At 42.5% G+C, this 17,244-nt stretch overlaps 1 protein-coding gene across 1 annotated transcript in view; it reads right to left on the bottom strand.

The window, feature by feature from the left end:
- Nucleotides 1-16,478, bottom strand: part of supt5h (SPT5 homolog, DSIF elongation factor subunit) — a 34,578-nt gene extending 18,100 nt beyond the window's left edge. Inside the window, exons 1-16 of the mRNA XM_084440627.1 lie at nucleotides 16,376-16,478; nucleotides 15,631-15,723; nucleotides 9,998-10,154; nucleotides 9,681-9,755; nucleotides 5,111-5,180; nucleotides 4,769-4,837; nucleotides 4,457-4,522; nucleotides 4,236-4,266; nucleotides 4,020-4,088; nucleotides 3,571-3,822; nucleotides 3,317-3,406; nucleotides 3,135-3,205; nucleotides 2,241-2,346; nucleotides 1,829-1,922; nucleotides 1,525-1,661; nucleotides 924-1,079 (exon numbers count right to left, since the gene is read on the bottom strand). Coding sequence (XP_084296753.1) covers nucleotides 924-1,079; nucleotides 1,525-1,661; nucleotides 1,829-1,922; nucleotides 2,241-2,346; nucleotides 3,135-3,205; nucleotides 3,317-3,406; nucleotides 3,571-3,822; nucleotides 4,020-4,088; nucleotides 4,236-4,266; nucleotides 4,457-4,522; nucleotides 4,769-4,837; nucleotides 5,111-5,180; nucleotides 9,681-9,755; nucleotides 9,998-10,154; nucleotides 15,631-15,711 — 1,524 coding nt within the window. The 5' untranslated portion in view covers nucleotides 15,712-15,723; nucleotides 16,376-16,478. The remainder of the gene's footprint in view (nucleotides 1-923; nucleotides 1,080-1,524; nucleotides 1,662-1,828; nucleotides 1,923-2,240; nucleotides 2,347-3,134; nucleotides 3,206-3,316; nucleotides 3,407-3,570; nucleotides 3,823-4,019; nucleotides 4,089-4,235; nucleotides 4,267-4,456; nucleotides 4,523-4,768; nucleotides 4,838-5,110; nucleotides 5,181-9,680; nucleotides 9,756-9,997; nucleotides 10,155-15,630; nucleotides 15,724-16,375) is intronic.
- Nucleotides 16,479-17,244: the final 766 nt, after the last annotated feature.

Below are 17,244 nucleotides of genomic sequence, written 5' to 3'. Positions count from 1 at the left end.
TTTTATTTTAACCTTGTTTCCTGTCAAATTTCTGTAAGGAGTTTTATAGCGTAATTTGCATTTTTGTTCTTGCTCCACCTAGTGGAGAAATTACTTCTTTTCCACATGTATAGCATAGAGTTTTTGAAATTTGTGTTTATTTTTTTTAATTTTTTTTTATTATGCTTATTTTTATCTGATGTATATCTTTTATGTGGCTGTTCAGCCACAGATGAGGGAGTTGTCATGGAATTTAACACACAGTCTCAAGACTATTCAGATGCATATCCTTTCTATTCATCAAGTCCCCTGAAAACCCCTAGGTTTCAATCTCCCTTTATGATTATAAACACCCAACCCTCCCTTTTTGTAATTGTAAACAGACTCCTCTGCCTCGCTCTTTTGTCCAAGTCAGAAAGGCCACACCTTGTCCTTCCTGCCCTGACTCAGACCTTTTGTTTTCTTTGTCTCCATATTCAAAGTGAGTTTCATCCCACATTCCTTTCTTTCACTGTGTGATATCCGTCCCCTCACGATGACGCATAGACAAACTCAGCCAATCAAATCTTAGAAAGAATTACCTGTGCTTGGACTGAATATAAGCGAGGGCAGAAGTGACTGACTTCACTTCTCTGATAGAATCACTCTGTGTTTTTACTATTGAAGTCCGTTTGCAACCGTATTGTTTCTTAATAAACCTGACTGAACATATTTTGAGCGAACCCAAGCTTTGGCAAGTACTCTCATTTTTCAAGCAACTACAGTATCGATACTTTAAATTTGGGTATTGTACCGTTTTTGACGACCGAGTATCGCGGTACTTTTCTAGTATCGATACACCGTGCAACACTAAAAGAGAGAGAAGAGGAAAAAAGAAGAAGGGACAAGGCAGAGAAAAGAAGATGGAAGCACAGAGCCAAATGTGCTTGATGCACGCATCTAACCTCGTGCATGGTGAGGTCGGAGAAGAGGATGACGAAGTTCTCCTCCACGCGCACAATCAGACCCGTGTCTCCTTCGTAGCGCCCGGCGATGACCTTCACGTGGTCGCCCATACGGAAGTACTTCCTCAACTCGTGGGCCGGGAACTCCAGAGGGTCCTACATGCACGCACACACACACACACACCATGCCATCATTAAGTGTACGATCAAATGAAAACAAGTCAGATGCAACAGTAAACATGTTGTCTCCCACCCCCATGATGCTAGCTACAGCTTGACAGATAGCTAGCCTGGCTAGCTGCATCTAGCTTGGTTCTCTCTGCCCCGGACTCTGGCCTCGTTTCCAGCCGTGTAGTTAGCTAGCTAGGTTTTGTTGGATATTTGGTGTGTGTGTGTGTGTGTGAGATATCCCACTGCTGACATTCCCTTGAAAGAGACTTAGACAGCTATTGTTAGCTGACCAGATCCACATCTATAAGTCCTCCGTGCTGAATCAAGCCAAACTGTGTATAAAAACAATACACATTCAAACGGCAATTTCAGCATTTATAAATATATTTGAATCCTGAAATTCGTTCCGACAGCCCTAGTGTGTGTTTACCTTGAGGTCTTCGTGCTTGGGCATGATGGTGATCTTGTTTCCATCCACACTCAGGATCTTCCCCTGCAGGTTGATCAACTCCCCCTCACACACCTCGACGTTATCGCCCGCCTGGAGGTTGTGCTCACGCTCCTTACCTGCGCGCACACGCACACGCACACACACACACACACACACACACACACACACACGTAAGAGATGACTCAGATATATGCACACAGACAAAGGAACACTCTCCAAGACAGACACACCCACAGACAAACGCACACACAGGAAGCTTGTGCATCCAGTGAGGAGTGTGTACCTGAAGCCTCGGTGACCACCTCCAGGTCGATGCCCTCAGGCTGATCCTCAAACTTCTCCAGCTCTGACAGGGTGGGCTTCACCCCCTCTGTGATCTGGACGCAAGAGAGCATCCCGGGTCAACTCGGAACATCCCGGGTCAACTCGGAACATCCCGGGTCAACTCGGAGCATCCCGGGTCAACTCGGAGCATCCCGGGTCAACTCGGAGCATCCCGGGTCAACTAGGAACATCCTGGGTCAACTCAGAACAGGGCCCCCCAGTTACAGCTTACCTTCAGGCTTACTAAAGTCTTTGACCGAACACATCACAAGCGTGCTTTATAAAGCACCTTGACAGGTATAGTTTATGATGATGATGATAATGGTGTGTGTGTGTGTGTGTGTGTGTGTGTGCGCTAGTGTTGTCCTTACCACAGCAGACATAGCGAAGCTCTTGAAGAGGAAGCCTTTACGGCTGTAGCGGTTGGCCTCAAAGATCATGAAGTCTCCGTCATGGCTGACCTCCCCTCCCAGGGACCTTCAAATCAAATCAAACTTTATTTGTATAGCGCATTTCATACACAGAGGCAGCACAATGTGCTTTACAGAGAGCAATGGGAGGATGGGCATAGATCCTACCCCTACATAATCCTACCCCTACATATTCCAGAGGGAAGCAAAAAAAACAGTTCATCCAGTGAGCCAAAATATGTTAGCTGTAAAAACTCTTTCCTGACCTCTCTCAACGAGACGATCAAGCAAGCTTCACATACTCATACAATGACGGAATAGCTGGCATGGTTCTCTCAGTAGTCTAGTGTGATCTCCCCGTTCTCACTCGGGTTCCCTCCACATAGAACCCCAATATGAAAAACATACAGAAGAACAGATGCTCCTCAGTCCCTGACCAGGACCTGGACTAAGCACTTGGACTTGGCCCCTGGGTGCCACTGATGAGGCTGCCCACCGCTCCTGGCTGCCCCTGGAGGAGGACAGCTTGGATGGGAGGAATGCAGGGGATAAATTCCACCAACGACCGCAGAAGCATGTGTGTGGTTGTGTCACCACTCATTCACAGGTATCTGTGTGCATCACATCACATGCCGTATGGCTAATAAAAGAACCTTGAGGTCCTGTAATTATTATTATGAGAATTCTCCAGACAGAGATGGAAACACAGAGATGCATATGGAGAGAAAGAGATACAGACAGATTGACAAAGAGAGAGAGAGAGACAGACAGGGAGACAGAAAAAATAAAGAAAGACAAGAAAGATTGACTGTAAGTAAACTGTCATTGTAGGCCAACTTTCTTGTTTCAGTGTACCTGATCTTCTCAGCATCAAACAGCCTCTGAGTGGGCCTCTTGAACTTCTTCCTCTTGGCGAACCAGTCTTTCTGTAGGACAGAGACAGCCAGAGGCGAGTCAGGTATCTGCGCAGCTTTAGGTCACCTCATACATAGCTAGGCAGGGGTGTTGCTACGAGAGGCTATGTGGCTGTAGCTTACCATGCTCATGCGGGCCTTGATCCTGTCCAGATCTATCCTGGGGATCATCTTCAGAGATATGGTATTCTGGCTGGGTTCCACGTAGTCAACCTGAGGCAGGATTGGAGAACGATTCAAGAGTTTTAGTCAGGGAACATATTCGCTGACACAAGAATACCGTAAGTGGCCGTTTATCAATTACCTACAATATCATCTTGCTCCTAGTAGTTTTTTGGAGTATAGTATTGGACGTCGTTAGCTCAGGGAAGCCGTACCTGGGCGATGTCGTCTTTATAGAGGCCTCTCTTGAGACGGACCCAGGACTTGGGCTTGAGGTTGGTGACCTCCTTGACCACCTTTAGGACGTCCGTCATCTCCTTGATGGGCACCATTTGTTGGTTCCAGAAGCCCATCCTCAGGTTGCCCACGCCCTCGATGGCCGCCTTCACATGGGTCTGCTTGTACGACTCCACGTAGATGTACCCTTTAACGTGCTCTGGGGCGACCACTGACTTGATCTGGAGGGGCTGTGGGCAGAAGAGGGGGAGAAAGAGCAGGAGGAGGGCGAGGAGGAAGAGGTGGGGTAATTTGAGGAGATGCGAGAAGAGGATGAGCAGGAAGGGGGAGATGAGGGAGGGGGGTTGGAGGTTAGAGAAATGTGATAGGTCAATAATGGATGGAATGATCCCCATTTAATCATAGAGGATAAGGATAACACACATACCGTGTCGGTGAACTGGTAAGCGATGAATTTTCTCATCAATGCAATGGCAGTGGCTCTCTCTTCCCCAATCTGGAATGACATCACAGTTAGGTGACATGGGAAAAACTACTTGTGTATTGTGTGTGTGCGTGTGTGTGTACGTGTGTGCATGTACGTGAGAGAGAGATAGTCCTTCTCTTTCGAATGTATAGGAAAAGATTAAGTGCATAACGTTACCTTACACTTGACTGTCCACAGATTGGGGTCCCTTCAGACAAAATAGATAAGACAGCATTTTACAAATGAATATTGGTTGTCTTATTATATTATTGTTCTGTGTAATTATTATGTAATTATTGTATTATTATTATTAGTAGTAGTACTACTAGTAGTGTTATTATTATTATTATTAGCCCACTACTAATTCATTTGGCCATCTTTGTGGCTCTCATACATACTTGACACCAGGAAGTAACTGCTGCTGGGTGATGTCATCAGAAAGCTCCTCAGATCCACCTGAGACACTAGAGTGAGTAAGAGGGAGAGAGGGACAAAAAGAAAAAGGGAAAGAAAGAGGGAATGAGGAAAAGGAGAGAGAGGAGAGAGAGAGAGAGAGGGAGAGAGAGAGAGAAGAGAGAGACACAATGTTTCAGTCAGGACATTGTTTCAGTCAACATATACATATTAGGTTTTCTGGCCCGATCCATTTCACACTGGCTGGATACTTTGACAGACCAACATGTACGTTACACCATGCTACAGATACTCACTGTTCTCCTCCTGAAGACTTGGCATATTTCCTCATGTAATATTCACCCAAGGCCTCCTCTCTGGAATCTCTGTGGAAGACAGATGAGAAAGTGTGAAAAAAACAACTCCTAAAACAAGAATTCCAGTAGGCTGCTGTTCCGAAATAAGCACTAGCAGTAATCGTTCATCAAGACCATGGTGCAACGTAGCTCAACTCGGCTGGTCTCAATGGCGTGAATAGGTTAGCACTAGTAGTCGTCGTTGATCAAGACTACTAGGCTATACCAAGTTTGGGCCTGGTCCAGGACTCGGAACAGGGCCAAGACCAGGACTGGTTTTAGGAGCCGGGTCACTGAACCTACTTCCAGAGGTTCTGCAGCCGGCGGGAGCCGGAGTTGTCCTCGTCCAGAACCACATGGTCGATGTTGGACACTAAGGTGGAGAGGAGACACAAAGTTCAGTCAGCACATGGTGGTGGTGGTCGTGGTGTGTGTGTGTGTGTCTGTGTACATATTACTTTACATGGTAAGTGGTATTGGGTATCCGGCAAGGTCCAAATCAAATAAATATAAACCTGCACTGATAAAATGGAATTGCCTTGAATCATGATTTTTTTCTGAGGAGCAGAAATTGTTTCACAGTTGATCAGCTGATGTAAAATGTATGTGTGCCTTGTACAGCTGTGGCAGTGATGATCGAACACTCACCCTCTGCTTCCTCTACTCAGCGCCAGAGAAGGTTGGGGAGGAGAGGAGGAGCAGCAGCAAAACACAGAAAAGCCAAATAACATTGTCAACAACAAACAGTATAGAGGACACGGGAAACATCAACAAGGAATGGAGGGAAAATCAAAAAGGATCAATATTAATGAAGGAGGGTACAAGACATGACTTGGGGAAATAAGAAGACACGGGTGCTTGTGAGGATTATCATGTTGTGATATTACTGGTTGATGGTGTGCCACGAAAAAGCACAAATCATATCAGCCAATTCCAACATGACAGATTAGCTTTCTTCTAACAGGTAGCAAGTTCAGGCAAATTGTCACATTTGGTTCCCTCTAGGCACTTACCTTGTCAAAGACAAGAGCCTTAGACAGACTGGCACTAGCCATTGCTAGAATTCATTCCCTAACATTAAAATAGCAACAGGCCAACACTTGTGTAAACACTTGATGGAAAACACTCCACAGCCCTATTCCATTGTAGTCACAAATGTAGGCCTAAGAGTTAGTTATGACTTCTAAATAATATACCGATACAATGTTTTACCACTCTAATTAGCCTAATGTGTTATTACACAGATTTAAAAACAAAAAACACAACAATGTGGGGGTGTTACATAAAAATGTGCTATTGTGTCATATAAAGTGTGTTCTTATCTCTCAGGATTTACACAGATGTGACCGTACTGATGAAGAAGCCAAAAATGTAATTGCCTTCTGTGCTCCCTTGGGTTACATTGACAACACAGCGCTGAGATGCGGATGGAGTTCAGACAGGATATGAGAAAATGAATCCATTGCATTGGATACAAGGAAAACAAAAAGCAGAAGAATCTGGAATTCATTTACCGTTAACTGAAGGAGGCATGCACAAGAAAAGGAATTATTAGAACAGGGCAGGAACCCAGTCAGTGCTGTCATACATCATTAATCATTAATCCCATCCCCAAAGCTGTGGGAAAAGACAAGATAATCCCTTTAAACTACCGAGGGATCACTTTGACTTCAGCTGTATAAACTGTTTTGAATGCTGTTCAATCGCATCTCTGAATGGGCTGAGTCCAAAAATATTATAGCAGACAAGCAAAATGGATTTAGAAAGAAACGGAGCTGCTGGGACCACATTGCCACGTTAACTACACTTATAGACACAAGGAAGAAGCAAAAAAATGCTCTTTCATAGATTTTTCAAAGGCATTCGACCACATGGACAGGAACATGCTTTGGGGTGAACTGTCAGCACTGGGTCTACATGGTCATATATATTATACTGAACTGCCTTATTGTAATGTAAGAAAATGTGAGATGCTGTGTTCCGTGTTAATGGATGCCTTACAGATTGGTTCCCAGTTGACATTGTAGTAAAACAAGGCTGTATTTTATCTCATATTTTATTCTCCATGTATGTAAATGATCTATCTCTTGCAATCAAGGCCTTGGGCAAAAATATCTATATTTACACTGAAAGCATATCTATACTTTTATATGCAGATATTGTTTTGATAGCTAAAACTGAAGAGGAGCTACAGGAGATGATCGACCTTGTTCATAGCTGCTGTCAGAAATGGAAATTGGACATAAACATAAGACATAAGTAGTGCATTTCAGAAATCCATCAATGCCTATAACCACGTTCGGCTTTTCTTGTGGCCCTTCTCCACTGGAAACGGCAAAAGAGTACAAATATCTGGGTCTTATTCTGACAGAATTCTTAGATTATAATAAAACCGTCAAGTAGAGATGCACAATAGTTTTTTCGAGCCAATACCGATAACTTCCTGTTTCTCAAGACCGATAATATATCTATATTCATTCCTTTTAAAATTTAGATTCACCTGTAGTTTTTGCTACTAACAAAACAAAAACCAAGAGCAGTTCTGTCTCTGTACATATTTATTTTCTTCAAATAAACTGGTCCGAGTCCTCTGTATTTCCTGAACAGTGAATGAACTAGTGAATCACTCTTAGCAGATAAACAATTCAGTGCAGATGCTAGGTTGTTGTACTCTATAAAGTAATGGAAACAAAACTCTCTCTCTTTCAAATGAATAGCAAATGTAAACATTAGCCTTAGTAAAGTGTTTATTTACACCAAGCTTCTCTGCAGGGGAAGTTTACGACAGGCCGTTTACGGCACAGGCAGGAGAAAGGGAACGCTTGATTTGTCTCAAAAGAAATAAACTTCCCTCTTCCCAATCCATCCACATCATAGTACAGACAAACCGGGCAGAGCCAAGAAATAAATCAAACAGACCTCTTCCTGATCATACAATACAGTACTGACAAGCTACGCAATCCCACTTTATTATCTGAGCTTTTTTATTGAGGTTTATTTTTTCAAATGTCTTTTTTTATCGGAGCTATTCTTAACGTTATCGGATTCATCTGTATGACGTCATATTTCCTGATATCGGCCCGGTAATTATCTGTCCGATATTTATCACGCATCCCTACCGTCAAGCATTTAGCAATGCATGCAAGTACAGCTCTGGTGGTGTAATCATAGCTAAATGCAAATCTATGGGTGGTTTTCCTTTCAAATGCTACACTAAACCGTCTGAATCCCTGGTTTTGCCAATCCTGACATATACAGCTGCGGTCTGGGGCTTTAAAAGCTATTATTGTCTCAATGCTGTGTATAACCGGGCATGTAGGTTTTATTTGGGAGTTGGTAAATATACCCCAAATGATGGTTTTGTAGTATGCCTGACAATCGACTCTATAAACGGGGTTTTCAATGGGCTTCTCAGTTGCCAAATGTTAAAAATGTTATGTACACTGTGAGAACATTCTTTAGTTCTTTGCATATGTGCCAGCTGGCCCGCACAGACTTAGTCTATTGATACCGCTCTGTCAAAGTCAGAGGAAGAGAAATGGATCCTGTGGATTAATAAACAAGAGGGAAATAAACTACGCACATCCTGCCTATTTAAGAGTGTCTTTGAAACAGAGCCATATGTTCAATGTATCTTGTCAAGACAATATAGGAGTGTTTTTGCTAAATTCAGATGTGGGGTTGCACTTCTGGCGATAGTAACGGGAAGGTACACAAACACTCCAGTTGATAGACATTTCTGTACCGTATGCAATAGTGGTTCTATTGAATCAGAAGCCCATGTACTCTTACACTGTGAACTCTATTTAGACATTAGTTCTAAACTGTTTTTAACCTCTCAAACTTTTGTGAATTTTAATGATTTTGATTATTTAAATAAATTGTGTGCTATTTTAGGTGGTAAACATTGTACCAACAAATGTGCCAAAGCCTGCCATCTCATCCTTAACAGAAGACAGTCCTTCATGAGCCTATGAATTCCTCTTACTGTTTATGTCTGTAATTGATTGTAACATTGTGATGTTTTTACTGTTTTTTTAAAAGCTGGTCAGTCGTGCACTTATTGAGAGCGACTGTCCTCTCTCTGACAAGCATACATCTGTGTTATGTTGTTTTTTCTGTGTTCTCATGTTGTTTTTATTCTGTATCGCTTGTTGTGTTTTATGTACTCTGACCTGCCAAGGGGACTGCAGATGCAAATTAAAGAAGCTTGAAGCTAGAATCTGGTACAGTGCATTATATGTTGTCATAGTAGCCTATGCGTAATGTATATGTTTTAACTGTACGCTGTCCTTTTTAAATAAATACATTTAATTAAATTACAGTACTATAATGTACAGTTTTTTCTATAGATTCTTATTTGGTGTCTCATAACGCCAATGCCTTCATTGTTATTGATACTATTGTAACGTGTGTGTGTTGAGGAGTGACACAAACATCCATCCATCCATCCTTCCATCGTGTTGAGCCGAATCAGCCGTTTTGCGAATCGTATTTTTGGAACAATGCTAAACAGCAGTTTGTACTTTTGATGGAAACCAAGGCTTTTGACTACTAATTTAGTTTTAGATAAATTCCTGTTCAAGTAATCCATCGTTAACAGAGTAAACTGCCACCCATTCCTCATAAAAACCGGAGCAGAGTGTAAATGTCAGGTTATCTATCGTTATGATGCTCCTAGACAGTCATATTTCCAGAACTCCCTTTCAACGTTTGTTTTTCTCAAAAACCTGTGACAGCAACTGCTAAAATGGGACTATTTGGTTGTGTCTGCTCTGCTTATCAATGGCAACAACTGCCCTCCCTACGTTAGCAACTGGACAAGATCCCCTCAGGTTTCAGCTATCCTGCTTCAAGGCAGCATGCATGTTACCACGCTCACCTTTCTCCAGGATGTCCTCCGCTCCCTCCTCCCATGGGTCTTCATCCTCATACTCATCATCCACGTCTGGTCACCGCCAAAGAAGAGGTGGGCAAAAACATTGTACAGAATCAGTTCCGCTTTCTAAAAAAAACTGAAAAGGAAAGTATGCAAGTATACTCTAACATAACACTTACAGAGCAGACAAAGCAGGCTACTTTTCTAGACCCAAATTAGGCCGCATCTTAGCCCAGACGCCATGATCAGTAGAGAATCACCGCTTTCAGACAGGGCTAAGTATCAGTGTTGGGAGATAACTTAGGTCTTACCAGCTTCATCCAAGATGAACCCTCCATGCCGGGGCTTCTTTCTGGGACGATCGTCATCATCCTCTTCCTCCTCCTCATCATACTCCTCCTCATCCTCCAAGTCCTCTCCTTCCTCCTCTGCTACCTTGTCACTGCCGGTCGGACTGCCCGTCTCCTCCTAGAAGGGTAGACCGAGTGTATACACACAAATTTACATACATATGTCACGTCACATATGAAGCAAACACATAGAACTAGCTATCAACACCGTTTAAGGTGCAACCAAGAGGTCTAGCCTAACTAGCCTAAATCATAAGTAGATTCTGTTATACTCCGCTCAAAGGGGCATGCAGAGCCGAATCCATAGGAAACAGTGATCGCTCCGCCATCTTATTATGGCCCGGATATATAAACAAACTATGCAAAGAACGTCTGGAGATGAGAGGCGTGTCGATGGACGGAACGTTCAGAGAACAGCATGCAGGTTGCGCTGCATGACGCAGTATGGTGTAGGTTTACCAACACAACTGTTGAACAACTTCTAAAAGACAACACGGACATAAACACACTCACTGAGGAAGTAATTGAAATAATTGGGAAGGCTACAGAGAAGAATGTAGTCAAACCATCAAAACCTACACAAACCAGAAACCCTGGATTAAACAACAAAACAAGCGCTGCCCTAAAAAGCGCACCACTGCCAACAAACTAGGCCTAGAGACTGGCAACATGGACGATTATAAAGCAACAGCATACAACATACTGTAAGGAGAGCAGTGAAGGAAGCCAAGAGGGAATACAGTGAGAAGATGGAATTAAAATTCAAACAAGGCGACCTCAGAAGTGTGTGGCAGAGATTAAACACCATGACTGACTATAAGGGATCTCCATCCTCCTCAGGAGGTGTAGACGCTGCTCTCGTGAACAGCCTCAACAACGTCTGTGCTTTCTATGCTTTGACAACAACGGCCGGTCGGCCGTCACACCCGAGGGAGAGAAGAACGAAAGGGAGGAGAGAGCACTCACTCTCTCTGAGCACGACGTCAGAAGGGGGTTCAACTCTATCCATTCAGATTTTTTATCGTTTTTAAGAAATTGAACTTTTAAAACTATTTTTCGTCCCATTGAAACTGCTTGAAACTGCTTTTGAAATGTTCAGAAACTTTATGTTTTTAGAGTGGTGGCAGCAGTTGCTTTGAAAATATTCACATTTTGTAAACTGCTGGCACTCCTACAGTTTTGACAGCTCACACACATATTATATATCGAAATGTTCACACAACTGTGCTGATTCGTACAATGTAAGTATCTAAGCTGTGTGACTTATAGTTTTCACTGTATGACGATTTGTTCGGCAACTGCGCTCCCCATTGAAACGTATGGCGAGTGAGTCAGTGAATTCTGTGCTTTGGTGCTGTAGAGCAGTGCTGCTGCGCTGTGGTTGCTATGGTGACAGATCACATATTCTTGCTTTAGCTGTGACTGCTAAAAAGATGTTGGTGGCTTGTCATCGAAAATCTATTCAATATCCTGTTATAGGCGTCATAGTTCTTAAGTTAACTTGCATCAGCAACTTCATTAGTCTACTTGAATTCTAACCCTATTTGTACTGTAACACTACTTGAATTTTATAATCCTTCTTCTACTTTAGTACCAGTAGTACTAACTGTGGTAGGCTATTTATAGTAGTTTATAGTCGTTTTTTTATATTTAGTTATATTTATTATTATTGGTAGTGCTAACAGTTATATTTGTAGCTATAATAGTAATAGCAATTGAGTTTATAGTAGTTATATATACAGTAGTTATAATACTGGCAGTAGTTGTTATATACCTCAACTCTCACAGTAAGGTTACTGTTAACCCTAATACTACTGTTAACCCTTACACCACTGCAGTGATGATCTGTTAATGTAGGGTAATCCTCTCAACAGGCATCCGTTTTATAACAACAGTAGTAGCATTCACCTCAACTTCCATACCAACACCTCCAACAACTACTGTGGTAGCATTTGTATTCCTACCTTCCTTAGGCTACTAACTTCCGTCCTACCATCCTACCTTTCTTATATTCAAATACATATTCAGAATGACATTCAGAATGTAAACTAATATTTATACCTTTTTTGAGCTATTGAGCTTATTAAAACAATGAGTCATGAGATGTCAAATCTATTTGAGGGTATTACAAGGAGTAGCTTTTTTATATTTATATGGAAATGTATTTAGTAGTATTGGTAGTGCTAACAGTTATATTTGTAGTTATAATAGTAATATCAATAGTGTTTATAGTAGTTACAGTATTTACAAGAGTTAGTAGTTATAATATTATTGGCAGTAGTTGTTACTAACCAGCTTCAGCAACTAGCGCACCTCACATTTTTTCCAGGAAATGTATTTTCTAGTTATATATAATATTAATATATAATAACCAAAATGCTCCCAAATCACGGACATTGATCCCTTTCTTGCTACTAACTCACTGACCTCGTTTTCGCTCATTTTTTCACTACTCACGGCTGCGGGTGCTCTTGTGACACTTGTTTTGACCTACTGCTATCCGTCTTCTCAGTGAAACTGCTGCGCACAGCGCACTCAGCGGGAACGCATGTGATTGGTCAGACAGTATAAGCGCCTGTGATTCGTCCGTGTAGTATTAGCACACTCAAATCAAAAATTCAAAGTAATATTATTAATCACATTAATAGCTGCCTTTTGCGATTAGTTAATTGCGGAGGTCATAATCGCGATTTCGATTAATTCACGATTAATTGTGCAGCCCTACCATACATGTCTGTTTAATAAACCTGGGCCCCGTACTACGAAGCTCATTCAACATATCCAAGATAACTTTGCGCTAGCTGGCTCGAGTAAACCGGACAACCGCAATCATGGATAAACGGTACTACGGCAGTCGCTATCAACTCGTTAAAGGTACCCAATGTAACGTGAATAAAAAAAGCATTTTTTTGTTTATTTTCCAAATTCCTCGATTAAATGGTTCCTTGTTGTCTAATAAACAATGTTGAATCACTCAAGTGTAAGTCCTACCTTGTATTTTCTTCGCTAAATGATATTTAGCTAATGTTTTGTATACAACCAAATACAAGTTACAATACAAGTTTACTTCCCGTGAAATTGAGCCAATCAGCAACAAACTCCTGGAAGATGTGGGTATAACCTCACTATTATGTGCTCGGCGGGTGTTCATGCGCTTGCTCGTGCTAGAAATGACATACGCAATTTTCGGGGACAACCTTCTGAAATTACAGTTAATTACATCCGGTACCTCGAAATGACATCCGGTACCTCGAAATGACCAGTCACATACCTTAGAATGGGTATTCGGACACGGCCATAGACAAGGCAAACAATACGCATAACCAAGTTCCGTCCACCACATTTCACACAAGAGGAGCAATACTATAGAAATATGAACTATTGGCGCAACACAGTCGCTACTGCCAAAGGCAGGAAGGAAAGCTGGAAAAATACTGCCTACGTTTTATCATTATCCTCCACATGAACACGAGTCTAGATCATTGGGCCATGCCTATTCTTATGGCGTGTAAAGCAATTGTAGCCTATATCAATATATCTTATTCTTTCAGCTGCTACCCCTAGACTGGCAGTGGATGCTTTAATAAAGCAAATGTAGGCTATAGTTTAATAGTTTCAGGTTGGAGTAGACAATGTGATGTCTCTATACAAGAGGAACTAAAACAGGCTATTAAGATGGAAAAAGTGAAGCTCGAGGTGGAGAAGTAGGCTATAAGCCTACGGGGAAAAAGTAGCCTATTTCAGTAGGCCTATAACGTCATTGATTGTCAGGCATTGGTGCTATCACAATTTAATTAATGTAGCCTACTTCTTAGTTCTACGACTGTAAATGCACAAGGCAAAATATGGCTCAAGCAGCTGTCATTCTGCAATTTTTCATATGATATCGGGGAAAGCCAAAAAGGGTTTGTCGGTTTGTAAAAAGTGTTCTTAAGAACCTCTCACTGTTCGCGCACTGCAGATTATTTTTTAATTCGCACACTGAAGTTCCATATAGAATTTTAACATCCATATGCCCTTTTTCCAAGTGAATTGATCGGTCAGCGGGCAGTGCTTCATACGTTTTGATCCATAATCTGGAATTGAACCCGCCCCGGAGCAAGTTAGGTCGGCAGCATAAGTTACCGTGGCGATATAGCATGGTGAAAAGTGAACCACCTTTGTGGTACGGATAAACCAGGCTTAAATCTGAAGTTATCGCGCTTACCTCGTAATCCTGTTTCATAGTACAGGGCCCTGGCATACATCCTCCTGAGCTAGCTGCTAGCTAACGTCAGAGATTTTATATAGAGAATATTTGCTAATGTCAACTCGGAGCTTCCTCGAGTGTTGCGCGCGTTGTCTAACCTGACTGAATGAGAGACTAGGAAAACATGTTTAAGGCCTGCCCTACTCTGCCTCTGATTGGCTAGAACTCCTTGGTTACCTTGAGTAATGTGATTATACCATTGGTAGTTGGAACTATCCCTTCGCTTTGCTTTAAAACAACTGGTTAAATGACTGTTGCTCTGGAAATATGATAAAATATTCATGAGAAAAATATATTCCTGCAGCAGAATATTCCCGCGCCGGAATTCCGGCACCGTTCCGGAGAACTCAAGCCCTGATACAGTGCTTCTTCCATGACTAACAATTTCTTGACCAGACGACCTGAACTCATGCAATGACGCGCATGGTCGTGAAAGAATGTTTACGATGATTGGTCGCGGTCATTCATGTAGTGTTGCCAGTGCCCCGGCCACGGCAAGAATTTATGGAACTGTGATCGCCTAATCTGACATGGTGACCATCGTGAATGATCGTGAATATTGTGTCGTCTGAACGGGGCATTAATGAGTGCCCTTCAAGTGGAGAAAATGTGATGCTGTGCCCTCTAAGGTGCCTTTACAATGGTCTAGACTTGACCTTCCCTATGGGTGCCCTTCCAATGGAAAGGGGTAGTGTTATGAAGGGACCTCTTAGATGCCCAAGAGAGAAAACACCCACACCAAATACCTTGTAATGGAAAGAAAAAAATTCCAGTCAAGAAAATGAGATGCAATGGCCATAGTCTCCCCAAACTCACTAGGGCAGGCTTTCCACAGTGGGTGATATGACGCCAGTATGGCCTTAGCATTACCAAATATTTTCTGTGTTTTTGCGAGGGGTCGATGGGCTAATATCTAGCTAACATTTTGATGTTTCTCAATGTGGTTACGTGCGTTCTCACTGCAAACAAATCGTCCTGCGGGGCGATTGCAAGTGGGCTGAGACCACCCTCTCTAGGTGTTCTCAGCCCAGTTGATTTGTTCCAGAACCGCAAGCGATTGCTGTGTTCACATATGCTCAAACGACCCGATCTACAGGAGAAATGCTCCCGGTATCAGAGTAACAAGCTAGGTCTGAATGCACCCTGAATCAAGGATGAAGACTATTTCACTATTATACATGATCTTGAATCTTACATGACGCATCATAGCTTTTTGCGCGCTGATGGGGCCCCATGTCTTGCAGTAGGTGCCCTTTTTTTCTTTTCGTCTCTGCCCTTCAAACAGCCGCAACTGGTAGATAGTGCTATCTTGTCTCAGTAGCTGACTAACGTTCGCCCATCTTACCTCATTCTCCTCCGCCTCCTCGGCTTCGCTGCTTCGTTCACTCTGGTTGTCAGAGAAGTCGCTGTCCTCACTGTCAGACATTCTGGACGGTCTCTTTGGTAGAACACAGGTGAAACAATATTAGCTACAATGTCTAACTTACCTAGCAAACATTAGCTGGCCGTGCTACTCTGGCGCAGGCTATTTCCTGGAGTCGTTTAGCTGTGTTTACAAATACACCAGTAGCTTTGAGGAAAAGCAACTGTAACTTGCACGAAATCCCATATTTTACAGCTAAAAGGCTAACGTTATGTTGTATGTGTGTATTTTAGCACCGGTGCCAGCGAGAATACTCTAGGTTGTGTTCTTTCGCAGCAAATAAACCGAGCCATGTAGCAAGGCGGTACTGCTAGCCTAGCTAGCTAACGCCGTCGTTGAAACATTAGATAAGATAGCCAGCCCCATGAACGTTGGGTCAACATTATTTGGCCGGTATCATGTTTTATACATTACCACTACATATGCTGGAGGGATGTAGCTAGTTACAGCTAAGGGTTGTATTGGAAATATTTGCCAAAATAGGACAAGGCCTGGATAAGCTAGCAAGCTAGATGCTAGCTGATAGCTAAACACGACCATTGAATAGCAAAGGTAAAGTTAGCTAGCTAGCTAGCATTCAATATGGCCTGGTTTAAAATGGTCATTTTCAATTGCAAATCACTTACAACTGAATGAATATTTGGCTACAATAAGTATAAACACTGACCTTCTGGTACAATAACACCGATTTTGGCTTCAGTCAAACAACGGAGTAAGTAGATGTAAGTTAATTTCAATCACTTCCACGTCTTTATCATACTCAAGGTACTCACAGAGCCACGAGATTTTGGGATGCTGCGAGAATCAACTATCGCGGAGTTTCGAGGTTGGCTGTGTTCCAAACGTGAATTCCCGACGGGTGGCAGGGTCGTGGCTAGAAGGGATACAGCTAAGGCCTGTGAAGAAGGACGGTAAAGGTTAGTTCTTATAAACGCAGAGGCCATTTAGGGCCAACTTTTACAGAACTGACTAACTCTCCTTTTGCATTCCTGTAGCCCTCAACATGGCCAATCTAATAATGATTTTCACCTCTTTTGATAATTGTAAACTATGTTTGGAGTAACTGTAGTTTTATGACAAACTGCGACTATGCTTTAAATCACGTGTATGGTCATGGCATAATTCAAACAACATCGAGTAATTATATGTTTATCGCTTTTGACTAGTGTACATGTTTTCTTTTCTGAAATAAGGTCCCATGGGATAAATTTCACATTGCAAAAGTTACACAGTTTAAAAATGACTCGCTCGCTAATTTCAAGAATAAATTAAAGCCGCAAGTGGGTATACGGGTCAAGCTTCAAGTAGTCTGACTCAACGGATGTAGGTTTTGGCAATAAACCTTGTCATTCATGTCACACTGCCCAATCAGTGGTGAGACCGCTAAGACTGAGACATTTCTCCTGCCAAGTGGTGTAGTAGTGGTCCAAGAGTGGGCATGCTGTCAGTTGTGGCATGCGGAACTGACCGTACTCTTGTTTGGCCACGACCACCTCCGGCATCTCGGTCCATGGCGGTTCCTCACCAAAAGGGACG

This window comes from Borostomias antarcticus, assembly GCF_949987555.1.
Source record: "Borostomias antarcticus genome assembly, chromosome: 1".
Classification (NCBI taxonomy): Eukaryota; Metazoa; Chordata; class Actinopteri; order Stomiiformes; family Stomiidae; genus Borostomias; species Borostomias antarcticus.
Note: the sequence above shows the minus strand (reverse complement) of the source record. Positions and strands in the feature narration are given on the sequence as shown.